The sequence below is a fragment of the Polypterus senegalus genome, chromosome 10 (genome assembly GCF_016835505.1).
Source record: "Polypterus senegalus isolate Bchr_013 chromosome 10, ASM1683550v1, whole genome shotgun sequence".
Taxonomy (NCBI): Eukaryota; Metazoa; Chordata; class Cladistia; order Polypteriformes; family Polypteridae; genus Polypterus; species Polypterus senegalus.
In genome coordinates this window covers 12,014,589-12,040,596 of record NC_053163.1, presented here as the reverse complement: position 1 = coordinate 12,040,596, position 26,008 = coordinate 12,014,589, and the positions used below count along the sequence as shown (strand labels likewise).

At 41.2% G+C, this 26,008-nt stretch overlaps 2 protein-coding genes across 2 annotated transcripts; both read left to right on the top strand.

Moving 5' to 3' along the window:
- The first annotated feature begins 1,458 nt into the window (after positions 1-1,458).
- On the top strand, positions 1,459-5,630 carry LOC120536754 (protein chibby homolog 1-like). The gene is made up of 4 exons (XM_039765239.1): positions 1,459-1,536; positions 2,009-2,114; positions 2,475-2,587; positions 5,550-5,630. The coding sequence occupies exons 1-4, from the start codon at positions 1,459-1,461 to the stop codon at positions 5,628-5,630; spliced, it is 378 nt and encodes a 125-aa protein (XP_039621173.1).
- A 7,427-nt stretch (positions 5,631-13,057) lies between these two features.
- Positions 13,058-22,499, top strand: LOC120536753 (protein chibby homolog 1-like). The gene is made up of 5 exons (XM_039765238.1): positions 13,058-13,157; positions 13,692-13,795; positions 14,515-14,620; positions 16,865-16,977; positions 22,253-22,499. The coding sequence occupies exons 2-5, from the start codon at positions 13,718-13,720 to the stop codon at positions 22,331-22,333; spliced, it is 378 nt and encodes a 125-aa protein (XP_039621172.1). The 5' UTR covers positions 13,058-13,157; positions 13,692-13,717; the 3' UTR covers positions 22,334-22,499.
- The last annotated feature ends 3,509 nt before the right edge of the window (positions 22,500-26,008 follow it).

Below are 26,008 nucleotides of genomic sequence, written 5' to 3'. Positions count from 1 at the left end.
TCCTGAGCAAGGTCTTCCCTGATGGTGCCCAAGCTAAATCAACTTTAGGTGATGGTCCTGGAACTTGCTGGACCTTATTGGGCACCCTGAAGCTTTCTTCACTTCTCTATTCTAACTCAATCAGCAAGACAGAGTGATCTCCAGCCTTGTCCTCGTCAACACTCTCATCCATTTTAACGAGAGGATCACTGAAATGATGTCAGCAGGTCCTTTTGATGGCAGGGCTGAAGTTCAGTGGAAATGGTGTTTTTTTTGGGATTAAGTTCATTTTCATGGCAAAGAGGTTCTTTACAATGAATTGAAATTGATCTGATCACTCTTCAAAACATTCTGGATTAGATGCAAATTGCCATCATAAAAACAGGCAGCAAACTAAAATTAATATTGGTGTCATCCTCAAAACTTTTGCCCACGACTGCAAGTATATCCCAATGCTTGAAATTTCATGGGGGAAATCGGTTCTTTTAAGCAAACAGACTTGAACAGAGATGATGAGAATTTACGAGTATCCACTGATTATAACCAAACATAAGTGACAAATAAACTGAGCGCTGCCCCCATCTCATGTTGAACATATTGTCAAATCTCAAACAAATCATAAAAAGTGATATCAAAATACCTGCATACTGTATGCTTTCACGTTGTTCTTCATTAACTCTGTAGTACATGCTAGGTGGCCCAAAAATTCTTGACAGCTCCTAACCTTATGTCTGGTTTATACCATATCTGATATTCAGGGAACATTAAAGATAAATAAAAGCGGAGCAGGACACGCACAAAAATAAGATCTTTACTTATTAAAAAGTCATCATCTATAAATGAAAGCAGCAAGAATGACCAGTTGAGCCCACCGATGACCATTTTAGTAAATAGATAGTACAACCCCCCACCCCAAAAACATAATGGAGCTGTCCCAAACAGTGCAGGAAAAAGCCCAGGGAGTCTGAAACGTGTCACAGTCCAGCACTGACTGTAATGTAACTGGTATGTTTTCTGATCAGTGCTGACCTCCATTTTGAACTACATGTTAAGGTCACAAAATATGCCTGTTAAACAAGAGTATTTAATACATAGGCTCCATTTTGAACTATATGCTATGGTCACACGATGTGTATGTTAGACAGAAATACTTTTAATACATAGGCTCTTCACACCATTACATGCTTCAGAGTAGTGAAAAGACTAAAATGAAATAAATAACAAAGTCTTAATTGTTGCTGTGCAAAGCAGTGACTGAGCAACCCACCATTGAGCAGACCCTCAATCAGAGCGAAAGGTGGGAGACCACTGCACACATCGCACAATTAACTGTCAGACTTGAGTAAACTGATCCCAAAGTTACTTCTTGCCATGAAACTTGTTAATATTCTCTTACTGTTATTTCCTGTCCTTACTTTACCTCTTCTAGGGTCGCTTAAGAAAGCAAAATAAATAAAAAACTTAAAAAGTTAAGCAAACATGCCACTTCTTGGGAGCATTTTTAGTCTCAAAAAGTTTTCCCCCAGAAAGTCTGCATCTCTGTCTAACATCCCTATGGTGAGTGTTTTTTTGTCGGCTCTCCCGTTTTCCACATTCTCTTATGACCTTCCTGTAAGTGTCACCCCTACTAAACAAGCACTCGAATGTCTTGCTATCTGGTAGAATAAATCCGAGCTTTATGGTTCCTAAGAAGAAATCAGTCTTTGTTTTCTCGGCCACTCCGCGTTTCGTATTTAGTAGCTGATGTTAAATGAACTGCCGTCACCCTCTCTAGTCAAAATTCTGTTAAGATAAAAATCCAATTATTTTTTTAATTTTTGAAATTTTGGAAAACGTGTGTGTGTGTTAGTGTGCTTGTCAACATCTTCCAGCTTTGCGTTTGCTCCTGTCTGGTGTCCTGTAATTATTTCTGCTATGGCTCTTGCTGCCTATTAACGAGAACAGACTTCTTACCACCATTCTCATCAATTGAAAAGTGCAAAGGCACAAACAACAATTCTTTTTATTTTATTATTTTTTTTGTAAGCAGCTGGAGCGCTCAGTCAAGAAAACTGAACTGGGGCTTGAGTACGGGGCTCCCTTCATAAACATTGGGGGCCACGTGCTTAAGTTTGAAGATGGCCAGTGGGTGGCAGGTGAGAGCAGAGTCAGGCTGGTCTTATTGTCTTCCATTATCTTGATAATCTGTATCTAGGAACTGTGATCTTCAAAATCACATTGGCAACTGATAGTCCATCAATACTTTAATCAAATGTGTTAAATGTTTAGAGGAAGCTGTCAATGGTCATGATGGACTAGAGGAGATCTCCACGTTTGTTAAATTTGCCATGAATATCAAGACTTCCTTAACTTACTTTAGCTGTTAACAGATAAACTGAGTTAGAAAAAGAGCATAAGAGTTCATTCCAGTCAGACAGAGAAACGTTTCATCTAACATGACCCAAACGCTAAACTTTAGATTGCACTCTGAATTTGTGTCTGTGCTCCTATTTCAGACTCGGAAGGCAAAGGCATGCAGGTCGAAATGCAGCGTTTAAAACAGAGAAGCCAAAAGCTGGAGGAAGAAAACAACTTCTTAAAGTTAAAAGTAGATATTCTGCTGGACATGGTGAGGTTCCGATGAAGTCTTTTGTACACCATGAGAGGTAGAAGGATGTGCCATTGGATCAGAATCTGTGTGCCATGCTTAATAAAGAGCAGTCTCGGTCTCCTATAAAGGTTAAGAAACTCAACGTCTGTTTTTGTGGTTTTAAAGGCAAATTAAAATATCCATCCAAATGAAAATGGTTGCTTGACCTGCAAGGTTTGAGCAAACTGTTACATAAAGCAAAAACTTGCCGGTTCTTTTCAATTCTTCTTCTTCTTCTTCTTTCTCCTCAGTATTTGTTCGCTACTCAAAATTAGTGTCATAGTGACAAATTTACTCACTATGCCTGTGTCAAATTTTCGATATAAACTCAGAAATAGTATTTAATATGTGTGATGGCTAAGTTCAAACAGATTAAATGTGTATTGAAAGTATTGCTTTTGATACGAGACATCAATATCTTCTCGAGATTCAGGCATAAATAGATGATATGCAGCCATGTCATTTTCTAACCTGCTTAATCCAGACCAGGGTCACAGTGGAGCTGGACATGCACACCACTCCATCTATAATAAGAATATAAGTTTAATATGTCACTGTGCTCTGTGCATATATATCTTATAAACCTCCACAACTGACACAGAGCCAGATTTAGCACACAGGCTCACCACATAGAACTGCTAGGCAAGCATTATAATACAAGACAAGACAGACAGAGACTACTGGGAAATGTGTAGTCAGACTGAGGACTGTTGTACGTGTAGACAGACTGAGGACTGTCGTATACTATTATTTGTCTGTCAAAGTCACCATGAAACTGTATCCTCTTTGCCTTGTTTGGCATTGCATGATTCACTTAAGTGGGGGCCTGCATGTGAAAAAAGAGTATAAAGCCTTGGAACATTGCCCGGCACACCTTGGAAGCCGACGGATGGATGGGAGATAACGTCATCCGATCCTGAAAATCCCTCCACTGTGACAGTAAAAATGGCAGACTCTACACATCCCACTCCCAAACTGGGTTTTTCCATTGGCTTCCTTTGTCTGTAATGCAGCGTAACCTTACATTAAAGAAAGCTAAGTCACTTCTCCTATGTGAGTTCTTACCGCCATATCACTAGGGAGGGGTATCACCTTTTATTTTATATTTACATAGATTTGGGTTATGTAACACGCCGCAATCACAAAAGAACTCATTCCCAAGGAGCTAGCGCTCTCTGCTGGATACAGCAAACACACACACACACCAAATACATGCTAGGGCCAAGATCACATTGCCACTTTGCCTATCCTGCATGTGTTTGGGTAGTGGGACGAAAAAGCGGAGAACCAGGTGGAAACCCACGCAGACACAGGGAGAACATGCAAACTTCCACACAGGGAGGACCCGGGTCTCCTTACTACAAGACAGCAAAGCTACCACTGCACCACCATGCCACCTCGATCAAAAATGGTATTAAAGAAGTCCATTGATATTCCAGGTAAATGGGCTTTGCTATTTATAAGTAAGTAGAAATAACGTATAACCTATGGACCTCCCACTGTCCACAGACATGCAGGTCAGGTGGACTGACTTTTCCTAAATTGGCCTTAGTTTGTGGTTGGTGTGTGTGTGTGTTTGCCCTGTGATGGAATGGCACCTTATCCAGGGTTTGTTCCAGCCTTGCACCCTGTCCTAGCTTGGACAGGCTCAAGCAGACCCCCACAACCCTGTTCAGGACAGAGTGGGTTAGAAAATGACTGACTTCTTGCCAGTGAGATGCTGCAAAATGTTTAATTTCTTCACAAATTTCATTAAACAGACAATCACAAAATTGAATACACTTACCTTTTAACGAGACCGGCTCTTGTAACCGTGAACAAAAGAGCAGATAGCTAAGGACCTGCGCTGGCATCTGGAAAGTTGCCGGTTCAAATCCCTTTACTGTCAGATGGGTTCCCACTCCGCTGGACACCCTTGAGCAAGTAAGGCCCTAAACTTGGGGGAGCTGTACCATGGCTGGCCCTGTGCTCAGACTACCAAAGGTCATGTGAAAAGACAATTTCCTCTCAGGGATTAATTAAGTATATCAAAAACAAAAAATAGGTTGCCTATATGAATAAATTTGGGCTACATAATTTATAAGCTGCTTTGGTTAATGCCAAAAATGTTATTCTGTAAATGATTGATAAATACTAAAAATAATCAGGCAGCAAATTGAGTTCTATTTCATTTGAACAATCATTTATTCAAATGGTATCTGTATTAACTGACAGTTTTTCTAATATAAAAGCTTAATTACATTAAGAAGGATAATATTTATTATACTGACATCATTCTTTGTGTTGTAAATGAATGATGTAATCCAAGACAAGGTTAGGTTAGGAATGCACACTGATACAGCACATTGCCGCACCCACCACATGACAAACCAACTCAGGATCCAGATTAGGACCCGAGTGCAGCCATGCAACGGTTGATACCTCAGCACCACACAAGTTCAAGACAAGAACTTCATAAATTATTAGTCACAAATAGTGTTTGGTTAACATAGTATTTTCCTATTGATTCCATCTGTATGAACTGAGACATTTTTAGAAGCCAGAGCTGCTAAGGAACACATGCTAGATAAATTAATGTATATTTAGTTGATCCCTTCTTCCAAAGGGACTTAAAAGACAGAGTACAATTCATTTTATATGTTTTATAATTGCACAGGAAGAATATATGACCTGCTCAGTAATAAGGGTATAACTTAAAAAGTTAGTTATGAATAGTCATTGCCTTCACAAATATGGAACTGTTCTATACTACGCACCCTGCTACCCCACTAAATTTGACCTAAACGACGGACACGGTGGAAACGATGTTTTAAATCTCGCTTACTAAGTTAATGTTCGTGTTAGCACTTTCTGAAATATTGCAATGTTTTATACCTAATAACAAATCACATAGAAACTCTCTCTCCCATTTTTCCAAGTGTTTTTTGTTTTGATATTTCAGCTTTCAGAAATGACTGCTGATTCACAGCTCATGCAGAAGGAATTGCAAGAGATCAGAACTCGAGAGCGTAGACGAAAATGAGGATCTGGACGGAGACTTCCTTTGTGCTCGTAAAGGGTGACGGTTCTTTTACTTTAAACTTAAATTGATATTTAAAATGACAGAATTTCTACTTACAATGGTATCATTTATTTAGTTGCCTTGTTGACATAGAAAGTACGAGGAGGAGTCAAGCTATAGTTAGAAAATGGTATTTATTAGAAAACGGAATGAACCTTCACAAAACTGATGCTGTCATTTCTCAATATCATCTCCACCCTTCTCAATGCCCTTGCGCCACCAGCCTGGAAGTGTTTGGTCATGTCCTCGCAACCACTCATGCACCTGAGTTATTGTCGAACACTACATGCCGAGGAGTACTACAGTCACTAGTGCAAGTTCCTGTGACGACTTGCTGGAGACCAATGTGAAGCCTGCTATTCGATCCAAGCGGCGGGGACTGCTGTCTCAAGGAGTACTTTTTGCTGCCAGACAATGACACACACACTGCTAAGAACACCAAGGCTTGCCTGGAGAAACTGAAGTTTGAGGTATTTCCACATCCTCCTTATTCAAAACATTTGGCACCATGTGATTTCCACCATTTTGGACCACTAAAAAAAATACCTGGGTGGTCTTTGATTCAAGACAGATGACGACGTGAATAAAAATGAGACAAAACCTTTTATTCTGCTGGAATTGAGGCATTTCTAGGCAGGTGGCACAAGTGCATTGAGAAGGGTGGAAACTACACTGAACTACATCAGTCTTGTTAAGGTTCATTCCATTTTCGGATAAATCCCATTTTCTAACTTTAGCTTGACTTCCCCTCCTATATCCCTCTTCTTTTTGGTTTGTTCTCAGTTAACTTATAATTAAGTTTTAATTTTTTTTTTCTGGTCACATCTTAGGACCATAATGTCCCAGTATTTATTTGTTTTTCAAAATACCAAGTTGGCCCTTAAAATCAAGCACTAAGAACATGGTGGATTGACCCCTCTTTACCACCACCTTACCTGATAACCCATTCATAAATATCAATGTTGAGGTTATAAAATAGGTTGAATTTTGCTGTCAATATTTGCTTGATTATGCTTGTGTGTGTCTTTTAAATATTCTCACACACCTAAAGTAAATACAACCAAGACTCAAAAAGGGGATTCCTATTTTTGTTTGCACAAATGCAAAACATCCACTCTTTTTTAAGGAAAAGGCTCTTTGTGACTTAAATAAAGAACAGTACTAATGTCAGACATGTGTGCCCTCAAGTTTAAAAATCCCACTCTGCCCCTCTGTGTTTCAAATAGCCATGCGACATGATGCAAATAAAATTTCTGAAAATTCAAATTTAAACATGCAATCCAAAGCACTATCAAAAGCTCCAATCCAGAATTTATTCTGTAGGCTTCCGCATACAGAATGTCACGTTTATCTGTCTATTATCTATATATATATAATTCACTAAGGCAAGACAACCATGGAAAGCACGCCGGAAGGGGCGTGGATTCACTAAGCCGCCGACAAGTGATACGCCCATGGCACACGCAGGAAGGAGCCACGCCCACCAACTCTAAGACCATTGGATATGACGACAACTCACAGAACCACGCCCACCAACTCGGACGCGATGACACAGGAAAACTGGCATCATTTATGTTCATCTGTTGTAGAGTCCACATGCAGCTCTAAGCCATGTTGACTGTTCATAGAGGCATGTTTCTCGCGGAAGTGAATCGCTATATGCAGCGTGTAAAACAGTTTGTGAGGTGTATCCCATGGGATCCTTAAACCAATCCTTTAAAACTAAGGTTAAAACACAATGAAGGAAGCAGTCTTTAAAAACCAATAAGCCCTGTGCCTCTGTTTCATTACCGTCTTACCTGCTTCACCAATGCAGGCCCTGCAACAGTCGAGATGCTCTCTCAGCAGCTGACCTTCTCTGTGCCTGACCGGTTCACACAGAGGCACCACACGACGCGGCAGGACTATCTAAGAGGAGGCATGTTTGTCGCGGATGTAAGTCACTGTATGCAGCGTGTAAAACAGTTTGTTTGTCATGGATGTGAATCGTTGTATGCAGCGTGTAAAACAGTTTCCGAGGGGTTTCCCATGGTCTTAGACTCGGGTTGCTCTTGCGACCGGGCACATGACCAGGCAGTGTGTATGCTTCGAGTGCGAGGGTGGACGTGACAGGACCGTCTAAGATAAATCATGTCGCGGCTGTGAATCGCTGTATGCACTGTGTAAAACAGTTTGTTTGTCGTAGATGTGAATCGCTGTATGCGGCGTGTAGAGTAGTTTGCGAGGAGTATCCCATAGTCTTACAGTTGGTGGGCGAGTCTCTGTTAGTTACTCTTGCGAGCGGGCACATGACCAGGCAGTGTATGTGCTTCGAGAGCGTGGGTGGACGTGACAGCACCATCTAAGAAGATTCATATTTGTCGCGGATATAAATCACTGTATGCAGCGTGTAAAACAATTTGTCACGAATGTGAATTGCTTTATGCAGCGTGTAAAACGCTGTGTTGTATGTTGCCCTCTCCAGAGTTACATCTTTTCATTTACCTACAGTCGTATACACAATGAAGTAACCAGTCTTTAAAAACCGAGTTTTCGGTTATGACGCACGACCGCGTGCACCATAGTAAACTGTTTTACACGCTACATACAGCAATTCACATCTGCGACAAACATGCGTCTTCTTCGATGCTCCTGCACTTTGTACACACCGCCCTCCCACCTCGCTACTACCATGGTCGGGTGTCTTGGTTGATTATATATAGAAAGGCAGTCAAAACCGCACAGAGCAATGAAAAGTCTACGTGAGTCACAGCTGCATCTGGACTGTGCACAGACGACAACGACTCGAGTGACGAGTTGGAGGTGGGCACATGAGCAGGCAGTGCATACTGGACGAGAAATCAGCAGACTAGCATGACGGAGGCAGCGGAGTGGACGTCCTTCTCTTCTCCTCCCGTTCCACCCTCCGCGCCTGAGCGCCGCACAGACGATTGTGTGTTGGTTCTTTCCGTGCATTGTTACAATGTTGCTTTTCTTGCTGATTTATTACATTTCTGATTTTTCAAATGTTAATTTTCTCCCTGTGCTTAAAAATCATTAAAAAACCGCCCTGATTATGCAGCGTATGGTACGCCGTGGGTTGGCTAGTTAAGATTATTATTGTAACTAGGAAACGTGCAAAACTCTGGTCTTCAAACAAATGGGGTTTTAAGCTGAACATTTCTATTTTGGCCACACATTCTTTTGTTCTTATTATTAAAAGTTACTATCCCATAGTGAATACGGCTCTGATCTACCCTTTGTCAGTAGTGCTCTTCAACCAAACATTGATGTAAGGACTTAAAAGTGAAGTTTGCGTATAAATGAAAGTTATATTTGATGATCGCCTTGTCTGTCGGCATAGAACACACTTCTCTGCCTTTGTCATTCTTGCATTGTGTATCATGGAGTTTGTGTGGTATGTCGATCAGGATCACTACACATAGTGCTATGTAAGAAGACTAACAGTATGTCAGGTTATATAGCACCTTGATATGTGGAGCACAAGTCCAAGGAGGTTCTGCTCAAGCTTTATAACACACTGGTGAGGCTTCATCTGGAGTCCTGTGTGTGGCTTTGGCCTCCAGGCTACAAAATGGACATAGCAGTGCTAGAAAACGGCCAGAGAAGAGTGACGAGGCTGATTCCAGGGCTGCAGGGAATGAATTATGAGGAAAAATTAACAGAGCTGAGCCTTTTCAGTTTAAAAATAAAGAAGATGAAGAGGAGACATAATTGAAGTGTTTAAAATTATGAAGGGAATTAGTCCAGTGAATCGAGACTGTAAGATGGCCCCCGATATGTATGCAAAAGGACAAAGGTCCAGGTGTTTAGAGTCCTGGTGCTTCCTGTCTGACTATATGGTTGAGAGTCATGGATGCTATCCAGTGATCTGAGATGAAGACTGGACTCCTTCGGTACTGTGTCTCTTCGGAGAATCCTTGGGTACCGTTGGTTTGACTTTGTGTTGCTCATGGAGTCCTGAATGAAGCACATTACTTGCATTGCGAGGAAGCTTCAGTCATGGCACTACGGCCATGTGGCATGATTCCCCAGCTTGCAGGATCTTCACTGTGTGGCTGAACCAGGCCAAGGGGACGCCCACATAACACCTGGCAGCAGCAGATAGAGGGTCATTTCCGAAGGGTGGGACTGGGCTGGGCCGTTTCTGCCTGGGGGGTGTTGCCAACCAGGATCCCAAGCGTTTTGTCAAGTGGGTGGGTGCTGTAGCAGTGCATGCTCCCCAACCTGACCTGACCTGACCCTGATCGAGACTGTGACTTTAAAATGAGTTCATCAAGAACATGGGGACACAGTTAGAAACTTGTTCAGGGTAAATTTCACACAAACATTGGGAAGGCCTTTCTTTATGCAGGGAACCACAGAAACACATGAAATAAGTGACCAAGTAGTGTGGTAGACAGTAGGACTTTAGGGGTTTTAAAATTAAACCTGATGTTTTTTAAGAATGAAGTGAGCTTCGTTGGGCTGAATGGCCTGTTCTTGTCTAGAGTGTTCTGATGTTCTAACACACAACAGTTTGCTTCAATCACTCCATTTTAAAACCGAATAGTGATGTCACTGCACCATTCATTACAGCAGACGCATCTGTTTCTTTATACATTATATGTGTGCTTAAGTAATTTGTGCAGTACATTATTAATTATCTTGAGTGTTCTTGCCACCAGCCACCTTTCTAATGAACTTTCACGTTACCTTTTCAGACTCCTCTACACATCCAGCTTGGCCAGTCATCCTGGCAGACCTGGTAAAGAAGACGCTCCTTGCATACCCAAGGAAAAACAACCTACATAGCTGATTCAGCTCGCCCACCTTCTGGTATATCCGGATGAAATGAGCCTTGGAAATCAGCAAGGAAACTGGTCACGTTTAAGACGTCTGGTGGACGAGATTCCTGAAAATGAAGATGATAGAGATGCCTGTCTGCATCTGTGGCCTAGACACTGGAAATGTTTCCTTGCTGCAGGATATGCCAGCTGTCTATGTGTGTAGCTAAAAAATGTTTGTTCATCTCTTATTGGTAAAATACCATGAAACCAGAATATTGTGTAAAAATGTAATCATTAAAGACTTCTGAAATAAATTTAAATTTGTGCATATGAGCAAGTTGTGAATTTTGTTTTGCGTAGTGTACAGGGTAAGCAGGTAAACTTAAAACTATAACAAAGGCCATGCGTGGATCTAATTGTGACTTTGAACGATCTGATATTACAATAAATAAATAAATAACAGTAATGGACTGTGTCACACTCCCAGGGTTCAAAAACTGAGAAAGATCGTAATGTTAGGAAAGGCTGGCTGGTTACAAAAAAACACACAAGAATGGCAGGTGTGTTCCTGAATGTTCTAGTACATTGTATTAATACGTTTCCACATGACCTTTGGAGGTCAAAGTGCAGGGCCAGTGAGCCCAGGCTCAGAAGTCCACATGGGTGCCCGCAAGGCATATGGGGCGTTGTAGTCCTCTGGGGGCCACCAGGGAGACCTGCAGTGTTGGAGAGCCCCTATGTCATGGGGTTTCCGCCTCACCTGGAAGTGCTGAAAGACCATGTTTGTGGAAGATTGGTAGCACTTCTGGGGCGGCTAATATAAAAGGGACTGCCAGAGCCAGAGTCGGGAGGTGGTGGACAAAGCTTGCGTGGAGGTGTGAAGGAGGCAGTGATGAAAAGAGAGACAGAGACAGAGAGAAGACAAAGTACTGTTGCTTTATTGTGCATATTGTGCTGATTTCATATACTTGTGGCTGTGATGGTGGGAAACGCTTGCTTCAAAGAGTTCCCCACAAATAAAAGACTCTCTGGCTTTTAACTTGTGTCCCAAGCCTACTTGTATTAGGTGTTTGAGGAGCTGGTTTGCTCCCTGGTGTCCACAATATTTAGAAAATTCCATGATACCAAAGCATGGTGGCTATCAGAGGCAGCACCTAAAGTGACCAAGTAATACCATCCTTGGCAAATAAGCGACTCCCGTCTAGGCTTTCTCACTCCCCATGATAGCAGAGTAATTAGTTTCAGTTTCCATGATTCATCTCAACTAATTTAATAATGGCTGTATACAATTACAACTGTACCTGTCCACTGATAGGTAGGGCCCTTATGAACAAAACATTCAAAATGTTTTTGGATGCCTTTTCAGGAGACGTACATGTTTGTCCAGGCTCATTACTTTTCTCTTCTTTCACAGCTTGAAAAAAATATTTGTTGCAGTCTGGCGCAGTGGTTAAGCCTTTGGACTTCAAACCATGAGGTTGAATATTCAAATTCTAACACTGTGTGACCTTGAGCAAATCACTTCACCTGCCTGTGCTCCAAGTGCAAAGACAAAAAGAAATGAAACCAATTATATCGCAAATGTTGTAAGTCACGTTGGATAAAGGCGTCCACCTAACAATAATATTTGAACAGAATAGAACTGGACCATCCAATCTCTATGCTGTCGTAAACGAGACATGCCGCTGAAATCAAATCAGTTACTACAGAGATGAGTGAAAAAGCACTGAAAAGAATAACCTGGTAATTAAATTGGTGACAGAAATCTGCAGATATTTCATATTGGTTACACTAAGATTACCCAAAAAGTGACTGTATGACATTAACTGAATACACATTCAGAAAAAGATACAATGCTACTGTCTTGGCGTTGGTGTTAAACCCATTTGGCATGCCGGGGTTGCCAAGTCCTACAAATATTCCCAGCCCAGTGACAGATGTAAACCCTCCTAATAGCGCTATGGACCATCCCAATGCATGGCGCTGTTGACAATCACAAGAGTTTTGGATATGTCGATTACTGACGGGGTTTGCCACCCCCAGCGCCAAATTAAATATTTCCCCACACAGGCCAGTTTGGCGTGAAAACCCCTCATCTGGCAACCCTGAGTACTCCGCCCTTACAGAAATGCGCTTGGCGCGGTATTCTTAATGCGCATGTGCAAAAGCAAGCTAGGCGTCAACAGTAGCCCAGGAAACCGCGTCACCAAAAATAAATAAAGAAAAAATATGTGACCGTTACTCGTTTCTCTGATCGTTCTGTTAGGTTTATGTATACAGAAGAAGGCAAATACTTTGCTGAAAAGAAATTGGGATTTAAATATCGTGTAATGTGTTCTACGCGCTTCAAAATATCCCGTAATGCTTTATCTAACCATTTTTTGCGGAACCATTAGTTCTTGATATCGTTCCTACACGGACTATTGAGCGTAACGCTGTCTCTATGGTGACATGAGGCCGTTGGGACGATATTTTAGGACAGAGGGGAGAACTTTGAGAATTTAAAACAAATGTAGAAATATAAATTAGATATAATAAATTACCATTAAATAATAAATACTCATTACTGTTTTATATATTATTTAAAACAGATTTATATTTTATGATAATAGCCATATATAAATTATGATTGTATAAACGACACCCCCTGGAATGTAAGTGGTCGAGTCCCCGTGACGCTAGGAGTTTGAAGACGTTGGCTAGCCTGGCGCTGACAAGGGTGAGCAGTTATTTACTGTCTGTTTTTATTTCATTTCCAGAATATAAAAATGGTATATAATATGTTTGCTTCATTCTCCTTAAACAAATATATGTATAGCTTATATCGATTTCATTTCTACGGTTATTCCTGTGAGAGAGCTCGTAGCCTATTGTTTACATTTATTTCTTCAGTTTAGTTGCCTTAATGCGAAAAAGAGAAACTGCAGTCATGTTTATTAGCCTAGCCAAATCGCAGAGCTTAAAAATATGTAATAAACATGGTAAATGGTGCATCTGATTGTATTTTTTTTTTATTAGCTTTCAGTTGCAACACTGCCTGACGCATTTAGGGCAGGCATACTGTGTTAAGTTTTGAAATCATATGTCTAATTTAAAAATGAATGTAGCCGGGTACTTTCCTGGTATCTGCTTAATAATTTCCATTTCTGGTGAACGTAACATTCTTTTAACTTGTCATGTTCTGTATCCATTCAAAAATGTCTGTATGTGTATATGTTATTTATTGTATAATTTAATGTGTTTTTACATTTAGATAAGAAGAAACCAATAGATTAAATTATGCCACTTTTTGGAAATGCCTTCAGTCCCAAAAAGACCCCTCCACGAAGATCGGCATCTTTGTCAAGTCTCCATACGGTAAATGTTCCAGTAGTTTTGTCTCGGGATGCAAGTTTACTGCCGGTTCTTCATCTTTTTGAGATTTAGGTCTTCTTCTTTTTTCAAATATGTCAAGAATGTGTGGCATAGTGCAATCTGCAACTCTAATTGTAGTCTCATAAAGTTGGTTTGCTCACTGTTGCATTGACAATTGGTTCCTACCTTGCAATCTGTGCTCCTGAGGCAGATTTTAAATCACGCATTGGAAGAAGCAGAGTGCTAAAATACCAGTAATTGAATGACTGTATTGAAATATATATATATAATCAGTTTATTGCCGATCCAGTTATATTCATATAGCGCCGACGTCCTGTGCTTGTTAACTTAATGATTAATTGACCCAATGCGAGTGACTGTACAGTAGATTTGTGCCCTGGAATGGTCAAGCTGGGGATTGTTCTCCTGTTGTGCCACATACTATTAGGATCGTGAAAAAGGTGCATATGAAAAATGGATGTGTAAAGGAAATATTACAAAGTGTTTGGAACAAATGTCTGCTGACGAAAACTGAGAGGATGTGTTTTTTTATGTGGTGGAGTGACATACTGTAGATGTTTAAACTGAGTAGGGAATAATAAAAAAAATGCTAATTGCATTCTGACTTTATTAGTTTAATGTTTGTTTAACTCGTAATAAAGCTGAAATATATTATTTTGACAATATCTTTACAATCCGTTTTCTTCCTTTTTCATTGGCAGTTGGAACGTTCAGTCAGGGAAAGTGAATTAGGACTTGAATATGGTTCTCCAAGTATGAAAATTGGTGACCAGATCCTAAAGTTTGAAGATGGCCAGTGGGTTGCAGGTAAATCTAAAAAACTGGACTTTCCTTATGCATCTGTTAGGTTACATTTTATTTAAATTGCAAACAAACCCAGCTCTAAATAACCAAAGCTGTGTATCATATCATACCTAACCAGGCCATTTTCTAAGCTTGCTTAATCCTGAGTAGGGGTGCAGAGGGCTGGAGCCTGTCCTGGAAAGCATAGGCACAAGGCAGGAATAATCCTTGGACAGGGCAACAGTCCATTCTAGGCTGAGTACACTCAATGCACACACCAAACACATACACACACACACGGGCCAATTTAGATAGATAGATACTTTATTAATCCCAAGGGGAAATTCCCATACTCCAGCAGCAGCATACTGATAAAAACAATATTAAATTAAAGAGTGATAACAATGACTATAAAAACAGACAACTATATAAACAGACAATAACTTTGTATAATGTTAATGTTTACCCCTATGGTAGAATTGAAGAGTCACATAGTGTGGGGTCTCCTCAGTCTGTCAGTGGAGCTGCTCCTCTGTCTGGAGATGATCCTGTTCAGTGAATTCTCCATAATTGACAGGAGTCTGCTCAGCGCCCGTCACTCTGCCACAAATGTCAAACTGTCCAGCTCTGTGCCTACAATAGAGCCTGCCTTCCTCACCAGTTTGTCCAGGCGTGAGGTGTCCCTCTTCTTTATGCTGCCTCCCCAGCACACCACAACAACAACAACATCATTTATTTATATAGCACATTTTCATACAAACAGTAGCTCAAAGTGCTTTACATAATAATTCTACATTCTACACCACTGTGTAGAAGAGGGCATTTAGCATCTCCAGTCTACCATACTAACATCTCTTTGAACTGTGGGAATACACCGGACCACCCAAACATGGATAGAAAATGCAAACTCCACGCAGGGAGTGAATCCTGGTGTCCATACTGTGAGGCAGCAGTGTTAGCACCCTGCCTTTCTAGCTGTGTTCAAAGGAATCTGTTTTCTTTGTCTTATTTATCTTCACAGTATATCTTGTAAAGCAATGACAAATACTTTTAAATAAGAAATTCACACTTTTTAACATGGTTAGTGTCTGAAACACTTGAAAATGTGGGAAATATACAACAGCTAAATTACAACATGAAGTATCACTGATTAGGGATAAACATATGACCAGAGGTAGGAGGTGTGTGCTGAGCTTGACTTGGTTATGGAGGACAAAGAGACTCCTAGAGTTACACATGAAGCTCCCATATTCAGTAACTATAGTGCCACCTGCCAGTGTGCGATATCCCAGTTTCATTTTAAATAACATATCTAGTAATCCATGATAGGGTTTTAATTGTAGCTCAAATATATTTTCCCAGAACAATGTTTTAATTTTTTATTTCTTCTTGGCTTATTCGTAATTTAACAATGCTTTTGTGTTAATATGTCCTTTAGTACCCAGCAAGTAGCCCACTGCATCCTGGTCCTGGTATGCTAAAATCACTAATACGTTAAACCATTGAAACACTCCTGGGACTCGAGTTACAACCAGAACATAAGAATCTGTACAGTTTTTACAGCTTTAAGAATTCTTAATGTAACCAGTGCAAATTGTATTTTCCGCCAATGTTTACAACTCTTATAGTTTAATAACAGTGTGAATTTCCCCTTGGGATTAATAAAGTATCTATCTATCTATCTATCTATCTATCTATCTATCGAAAAAACGGCCAGTGTTGTAATTTTTTTCTTACACAAGTACAAGTATCATTAAATATTCACAGTCTATAACTGGGACAAGAGGATCGCACAACCATTTAAGATGGAAAGCAACTGTGCAGTTTTAATGAAAAATGCAAATTCAGGTGGAAGTATACAGCATCGTGAGGGTAACAATATTGAAGAAAGTAAAGAAACGCTAGAGCCATTGACATTGTTATTATGCAAGACTCAACTGCACCAAATAATGAGTGGAAATTAGTAAATATAATTACATTTAAAAAAATGAATAACTCCACCCTGAACAAGAATGCCAGGCTTATCTAATTTGAAAGGCCCGTTCAGAAGACAGAGACTTTACTAGAAGGCCGAGAGATTTTCTATCTCGCATTCCCGCAGTCATTTCTTAGGTTAGCTCTAGTTAGATTTTTCATTAGACTACTAATCTTTAGGTGATATTTATTTTCATTTTGAGAATTCACAAGTGTTTTGGTGGGAGCGTAACTGACAATAAACTTGTACTGTTTAAATTTGTGTGTGCAAATGGCTGTATCTGCTTATTACAGAAGCAGATGAAGGCGTAATACACAAAGATGCACAGCGCCTAAAGAAGAGAAACCGACAGTTAGAAGAGGAAAACAACTTGTTGAAGTTAAAGATCGATATTCTTCTGGATATGGTGAGGTTCATGGGTAGTTTTTATTAATCCAGCACCGAAATTACCTGTAAAATATTTCGGTATGTTTGTGTTCCAATAAGATAACAAAGCTAAGTAGAGTACTCATTTATTTAAAATTTGTTTCTCATTTACGAAATACTGCTCTGCCAGATAGGCTCGTGTAGTTGCTTAATGGATTTTAAGAGGCTACTGTGAGTTTCACAACAGATCATTTCTATTTTAATTTTACTGTATACAATTTAATTCAAGAAATTAACTTACTAAATAAGTAGCATGTTATTAATTCAATGTTGTCGTTAAAACCTGTCAGACCTTTTTCAGAACTATGAGGCTCTTTGCATGAACCCGGGGTCCATACATCTGGTGTTTATTTATTTATTAGTTGTGTAAGCCTGTGCTGTAAAAAGCTCGGGTTCTTAGAAACTATCAAAATCGTCAGGAAAAAAAAAAAATTGAAATGTAGAGATGTCAGGTAATTGAAAGGAACTATTCTGGGCACCTCTCTCCTAGCAAGTTTCATTTTGCTGATGCACTCTTCTCACCTTGTGTATTAACGGCAGGAGGAAAAGTAAAAGAGATACCACTTTGCTGATGTAAAGCGATTTTTTCCTTCTTTTTGAGGTCTCGTTTTGCCACCGTGCTGGCCCCGCTTGTGTTATTAGCGGCTAAGTGAGTTTTCTGTTTCCTCGCAGGTGGAGCCCTAACCCCGACCGACTCCACCTCTCCCTTCCAGGCTGGACAGACACACACACTTCCACGTGTAGACATTTATATATAAGATAAGGGAGCTGTTTTTAGCAGATTATCTCGGAATGTCTTAGCATGAAATTACATTTCTTCAGCTATCGAAAGCTCAGCACTGTACTTATAAATGGTGCACAAGATTCAATGCATATTGGTTTCCAACGCAGACTGTTATTTTATATCATAACAAACGTACCTCACAAGGCAATGCTTTTTTTGTCTGATTGCTTCAAATTGCTTAACCTGTAATAGCAAAATAAAAATAGCATACAGGGGTTCTCAAATTGCTAAGTTAATATGTAGCAAAAAGTGTGACATACTGTACAGCAAAATATTTCTCATGAGTATTTCTCATGTTAGGAAAAACAGAAAATATTTTAAGGCAAATTGGTAATCACCTAAAATCCAACCCAAAATTCAAAGGGAATACGGTTAAAGTATGAATACATTAATGGATTAAAAATGGCAACTTTCTGAAAATAGTTAATGAAGAAGTCCATGTGTCTAGATTCTTGTCACTGGATGCCTTGTAAGGTGTACGGTATTTTAATTTCAGGATTTTCATCATCTTCCCCTAAAAATATTTCAACCATTTGTTGAGGAGCTTTGTCAATATTCGACTGCAGTAGCAGCAGCAAACCAGTATGGCAAACGACCTATATACAAGGGGGAGTCAAGCTAAAGTTAGAAAATGGGATACACCTGTGACGATGTGGGTTCTGGCTCCACGCTCCCTTGGCTGTTTGGGAACCCATGAACCCAACACCGTCGATAATGTTACCGAGTGAGCTAGTCAATGGAGGCAAATTACTGAGCAAGGGGAAGGTAAAAAATGCAAAAGTGCTTTTATTAAAAACAGTCAACAAAAACAGTGTTCCATAAATAGTGCAGTTTCAATTCAAATTCTTCATCAAATAATCCATAAAAGAACGTGGGGGATAAAACCAATAAATAGAAAAAAACACATCCTTAAAACCAGAGGTTAAAATCTTCTCTTGGAAGCAGTCTTAAAAACAAAAAACAAGCTCCGTGCTTATTTTCTGTTAGCGTCTCACCTGCTTAGCCCGTTTGGGCCAAGCAGCAGGCAAGACGCTCTTTGCAGCTGCCCTCTTCTAGACACACACACGAGACTGGAGACCTCCCGATCCCTGGCTCCGGTATGGCACTCATCCCAGTCCCGGAGAACTTGGTTTCCACCAACGGCCAGGTCGCTCACGTTGGGGATTCCCACCACCAAGTCTCCCAACTTCCGCTGCCTTTCAATGGCCTCTCTGCGGCCAGTCGCCTTCCCTGGTCACTCCCGCTACCTGATCGCTCAGCGGGAGCGACATCAACACAAACACCTGGGTGTCGGCCTAACACCCAGCTTTCACGCAGCTGTCCACGAGCGCTCGATCACGCGCTCACCACACTCACGCACCGCCTGCTTCCTCTCCTGCTCCCGGTAACCTCCGTCCTCTCCTTTCCTTTTTTCTCTCTCCATTCCCCCCCCTCACACCGACTCGCGCTTCTTTTTAAAACGTGAGGGGCCATCACAGCTGTAGCATTAGCTACGGGAGCAATCACGAATATGGGCAGTTCCTCACCTGTGCACACGGTGAGAAACGCCCACATCGACGACTGCCCCGCGGCTCGCTACAACAACGCCCTCACGGCCGCAGTGCGGTGATTATTTAAAATGAATGGCCTTTTCTCAACGAGCTGTGGACCCATAACACCACATTACACTTAACAAACTGATACTGTCATTTCTCAATGTCGTCCCCACCTTTCTCAGTCCACTTGCTCCACCTGCCTGGATTCCAGCAGAACAAAAAGGTTTTGTCTTGTCTTTGCCACCACTCATACATCCGAGTTATTGTCGAACCCTACATGCTGACGGGTTCTTCAGTCACTAGTGCAATTTCCTGTGACTTGCTGGAGACCAATGTGAAGCCTGTTATTCAATTCAAGTGGTGGGGACTGCTGTCTCAAAGAGTCCTTTTGCTGCAATACAATGACAAACACACTGCTAAGAACACCAAGGCTTGTCTGGAGAAACTGAAGTTTGAGGTATTGCCACATCCTCCTTATTCGCCAGATTTGTCACTGTGTTATTTCCACCTTTTTTGGACCACTAAAAAAACATCTGGGTGGTTGTTGATTCAAGACAGATGACAACATGAAGAAAGCGGTGCACAAGTGGCGGCGAGGACGAGATGAAACCTTTTATTGTGCTGGAATGGTGGAGACTACATTGAGAAATGACATCAATTTTGTTAATTTTCATTCCATTTTCTGATAAATCCCATTTTCTAACTTTAGCTTGACGCCCCCTTCTAAAATCTGACATGCTTTCAATCAATGCAGTTCATTCAATTTGTCATCATTGGTTTTATTTCAGTGAAGAGCGTTACACAAACCCATTCACATCTTTCCTATCTTATCAGCATTCATATACATTCTTATTTTTTTATATTCACAAGACAATTTTTTTAATAGGTATTCTACAGGGTGGGCCATTTATATGGATACACCTTAATAAAATGGGAATGGTTGGTGATATTAACTTCCTGTTTGTGGCACATTAGTATATGTGAGGGGGGAAACTTTTCAAGATGGGTGGTGACCATGGTGGCCATTTGGAAGTCGGCCATTTTGGATTCAACTTTTGTTTTTTCAATAGGAAGAGGGTCATGTGACACATCAAACTTATTGGGAATTTCACAAGAAAAACAATGGTGTGCTTGGTTTTAACGTAACTTTATTCTTTCATGAGTTATTTACAGGTTTCTGACCACTTATAAAATGTGTTCAATGTGCTGCCCATTGTGTTGGATTGTCAATGCAACCCTCTTCTCCCACTCTTCACACACTGATAGCAACACCGCAGGAGAAATGCTAGCACAGGCTTCCAGTATCCGTAGTTTCAGGTGCTGCACATCTCGTATCTTCACATCATAGACAATTGCCTTCAGATGACCCCAAAGATAAAAGTCTAAGGGGTCAGATCGGGAGACCTTGGGGGCCATTCAACTGGCCCACGACGACCAATCCACTTTCCAGGAAACTGTTCATCTAGGAATGCTCGGACCTGACACCCATAATGTGGTGGTGCACCATCTTGCTGGAAAAACTCAGGGAACGTGCCAGCTTCAGTGCATAAAGAGGGAAACACATCATCATGTAGCAATTTCGCATATCCAGTGGCCTTGAGGTTTCCATTGATGAAGAATGGCCCCACTATCTTTGTACCCCATATACCACACCATACCATCAATTTTTTGTTCCAACAGTCTTGGAGGGATCTATCCAATGTGGGTTAGTGTCAGACCAATAGCGGTGGTTTTGTTTGTTAACTTCACCATTCACATAAAAGTTTGCCTCATCACTGAACAAAATCTTCTGCGTAAACTGAGGGTCCTGTTCCAATTTTGTTTTGCCCATTCTGCAAATTCAGTGCGCCGATCTGGGTCATCCTCGTTGAGATGCTGCAGTAGCTGGAGTTTGTAAGGGTGCCATTTGTGAGTAGCTAATATCCGCCGAAGGGATGTTCGACTAATGCCACTCTCCAGTGACATGCGGCGAGTGCTACGCTGTGGGCTCTTGCTGAATGAAGCTAGGACAGCCACTGATGTTTCTTCATTAGTGACAGTTTTCATGCGTCCACATTTTGGCAAATCCAACACTGAACCAGTTTCACGAAACTTAGCAAGCAGTTTGCTAACTGTAGCATGGGAGATGGGTGGTCTCGTAGGGTGTCTTGCATTGAAATCTGCTGCAATGACCTGGTTACTGCGTTCACCAGACATCAACACAATTTCTATCCGCTCCTCACGTGTTAACCTCTGCGACATGTCAATGGCTGTAAACAAAGAGAAACTTGTAAATAACTCATGAAAGAATAAAGTTACATTAAAACCAAGCACACCATTGTTTTTCTTGTGAAATTCCCAATAAGTTTGATGTGTCACATGACCCTCTTCCTATTGAAAAAACAAAAGTTGGATCCAAAATGGCCGACTTCCAAATGGCTACCATGGTGACCACCCATCTTGAAAAGTTTCCCCCCGCACATATACTAATGTGCCACAAACAGGAAGTTAACATCACCAACCATTCCCATTTTATTAAGATGTATCCATATAAATGGCCCACCCTGTACTACGTGAGCCATTTTGTCGTTTTTCAGAATCGTCAACATACCACTTAAGAAGAAAAGTTTTACGGCAAGTCTTTGTTGCTAGCAATTAGCACCATATATATAGGGCCTCTTTAGCACTTTAAGAAAGTATACCTGCCGTACTATCTAGCGTGACAAATTGCTGCCTGCAAAGCATAAGAACGATGATATCATTGCTTTAGTTGCTGTTGTTTGGGTCATTTTGAACAGTGTGCATTGTCAGTTTTTATACTGGTAAGTGAAAAATCCACGTGTATTGATGTTTTATTGTTTTTCATACTTAAAGAATATTTAGAAAACTGTGACACGTAAAATGCACTGGCTACATGTTTGTCAACGTTGACAACTGTGTCTGCTTTTGTGTTTCAGCTTTCACAAACAACGGTGGAGTTGCAACTCGCAAGTAGTGGATTCCCAGAAACCAGGTCCTATAGCCCAAGAAGGAAATGATACTATGTACCAATGGGCTTTTCTTATTTATTTTCTGCATAAGGGTACTTATGATCATTCATTTATTAGGACAAAATTGCAATAATCTGTAATTTACATTCGATGAAACATGGCAAATTTAGGTTTTTTTTCCATTGTTGCCTTTTTTTGTTATTTAATATCATGGTACTTTTGAATATGAAATTTATACTTGTAAATATTTTCTTACGTACAAAATATCCTAATAAATTTTTCCATGATTACATTTGTTGACTCTACAGGAATGGTCCCTAAATTAATGTTTCAGTTCTTCATTGAACAAACTAGTATGTATAGTCCGTATACACACACCATAATATCTAAAAAGAAAACGTTGATTTGGCAGTCACAGTTGCAGTAACACACTATACAGACGTATTTTCATTGGTATAAAGGAGCCAAAGTTATGTTTCTTGACAAACCTCTGCTGAAAAATGAGTTGGCCGAAAGTCTGTACTGTTAGTGCTTCAGAGAGAGGATGCGCAGCGTTGTTCATAATGGCACTCAGCGCTGTCTTCAGTCTCTCTTCAACTTCCACCTCTAGGGGATCGAGAGTGCATCATACAACTGAGCCTGCCATTTTAATTTAGTTGTTGATTTGGTGGGTCTCTCTTGAAGTGATGTTGCCGGCCCAGCACACCACTGTGTTCATCACAGAGTTTTAGAAGATGTGAAGGATCTCCCTACCCACATTAATGGAACACAGTTTCCTAAGAGAAAAAAGAGTCTGCCCTGTCCTTTCTTATGTGGTTCCTGTGTTACAAGGCCAGTCCAGCCTGACTTTGATGTGGACCCCAAAGTACTTGTAGCAATGCACCATCTCTACATCCACTCCCTGAGTAATGACTGGGCGTAGAAGCTCTTTGATGCAGTGAAAGTCATTAACCAGTTCTTGGTTCTGCTGATGTTGACTTGCAGGCAATTCTCCACGTTCTCCTCCTGACTTCTCTGCTCTGTCTCATTCCCCCTTATCTGTGTGCCCCCGCATGTGTAGATTCATCAGACTTGATGTTATTTTGGAGAAATTATGAGGATAGGATTTGCAAGCTTTGTTGGACTTACTTGCCTGTTCTTGTCAAAATGTTTCTGTTGTCTTAATGTCCAGTCTGGTGACAAAGGGTAATGTCCTTCAGAGATGAGAAAGTTTCTGAGTGAGGAGAAAGGCAGCCCAAGCAGTAGGGTGTGACGATGTGGGTTCGGCTCCATACTCCCATCACTGTTTGGAAGCACTTGAACCCAACACCGTCAATAATGTCACCGAGTTGAGCTAGACGGTGGAGGCAACAACTGAGCAAGGGGATGGTTCAAAAAGTGCAAAGTGCTTTTATTACAAGACAATCAAAAACAAAGTGTTCAATAAATAGTGCTGTGCAGTTCCAAAATGAGTCATTAAATAAATAATCCCATAAAAGAAATCGTGGAGGTTAAAACATCCAACAGAAAGTAATCTTTGAAAACAACAAGCTCGGTGCTTCTTCCCGCTTGGCGTCTCGCCTGCTTCTCCCGCTTAGGCTTAGCAGCGGGCAAGATGCTCTCTGTAGCTGCCCTTTTCCATTCGTCAACACACAAGACTGAAGACCTCCCGATCCCTGGCTCCGGTCTGGCACTCATCCCAGCCTTGAGACTTGGTCCAATCCAACGGCCAGGACGCTCACGTTGGATACTTCCCGACCAAGCCTCGCGACTCCCGCTGCCTTTCCGGCCTTCTGCGGCCAGTCTCCTTTCCCTGGTCACTCCCGCTACCTGCTCGCTCAGCGTGAGCAACTTCCAACTCCAATGGCTGGGTGTCGGCCTAACACCCAGCTTCCTCGCAGCTGCCCACGATCGCTCATTCGCTCGCCCACACGTTCCTTGTCTCTCTCTCTCACTGACTTGCTTCCTCTCTCCTTGTAACCTCCGTCCTTTACGTTTCATTTTTCATTTTCATCGATCTTTTTTTCTTGTTCCCCAACCGACTTGCGCTTCTTTTATATTGCGAGGGGCCAAAGCAGCTGCAGCACATTAGCCACGGGAACAATCACGGATGTGGGCAGTTCCTCACCCGTGCACTCGGTGAGAAACGCCCACACCGCAGATCACCCTGCGGCTTGCTACGACCACTACGCCCCCTCATGAAGCCGCCTCGAGTGCGGTGATTATTTATTTAAAAAGAAACGGCCTTTGCTCAGCAAGCTGTGGACCCATAACACCACATAGGGTCCCCACATTGTTAAGGAACAGAACAAAATGGAGGTTTCTATTTATGGAAGGTCCATTCGTTGAGACACAGGCGTCTCATCATTTAGGTGAGCAAAGAATCTTTATATAGCTGTGTGATATTTATCAATTTTTTTTGTGAACGCTATGAGCAGATTGAACAAGGTGTGAATATTGAAGAACTACACGTGCTATAGGAAGGTAAACGAGTATTCAGAAGTACCCCACCATTTAGCTAAATTCAAAATGCTCTCCTCCAAGAGCCCCAGAAGTCGGTACTTGTGATGTCCGACTGGTCTTCAGAGTTGATTAGCAACTCCATGAAGAAAACAAACAAAAAGGCAGATGACAGATGGAATAGTCAAGAGCCACTGCGACAGGGTGGACACAAATGGGAAGGTGACGTGTGTTAAGTGCAGTAAACCAGTAAAATCCCCCTGGCACATTATGTATCCGGTGCTGATCCAAGACCATTCCAAATAGGATCTGGATTATGCTTCTCACTTCTCTTTAATCTGATACTTTTATTTTAAAGAAAAGCCTCCTTTTATAATTAAAAGGAACTCAAGCCATTCTGTTCCAGGTGTTTACCCGTGCCAAAGTGGGGGGGTGACACTAATCCACTGGCTCAAATAGCACTTGAGATTAAGCAGATTGTTTCTAACCAACCTTTTCTGTAAATGGAATTTTTTTTTTCAGAATTTGCCATTTTATTGGGTTTACGTGCTAGCAAAACCAGATTAAGATCTGCTTAGCACAAAACGTGCCAAGTGTCTCAGTGGCTCACATGTACACACACAGCCCTCCATTCAGGGTTGGATTTGGTGCTTTGCTGCTGAGGCTCTGCCTCTGTACTTCCTAACCAAGGGCTTGAAGAGATTATGTCTGCTAATGGCCAGGGTGTTGCCACCCGCTGCCAGTTTTAAATGCAGCAACTTGAAGAAACATGAAAGTTTTCAAATGTTTCTTTTGAGGAAATTTTATTCTTTCAGCTACAATGACAGGGTGTGCAGTGGCTTGACGCTTCAGAATAACCTTCTCTACGGCTGCCGCATTTTGACATTTCTGAACTTTGAGAGTTGAAGAAAGAAGAACAAAAACAGAAAGCTGTAAATGTTTGAGCTGGTGTGGCGAACAGGAGAAACTGGATCGAGAAGGTGGTAGACTCCCAGTCCCACCAAGGAGATCGGAAGCCTTCAGCTACAGGTTAGGCTTTGAATTTATGCCAGTGTGATACAATCTTAACAATTCTTAATAAGTTCTTGAGGCTGCCTATTACTTTCATTACGTATGATGGAGTGCCTTGGTTAAGAGGAAAGTGACGAAGCAAAACTGGGCAATGCCCACCTAATGGTAATACAGAAGGTACATTTACAATGTAAATTAGAGGAACAAAACTTCAAAGAGGCATCAGAAATAACAATAAGGAGCTTGATGTTGGTGATCTCATGGCTGATAAAT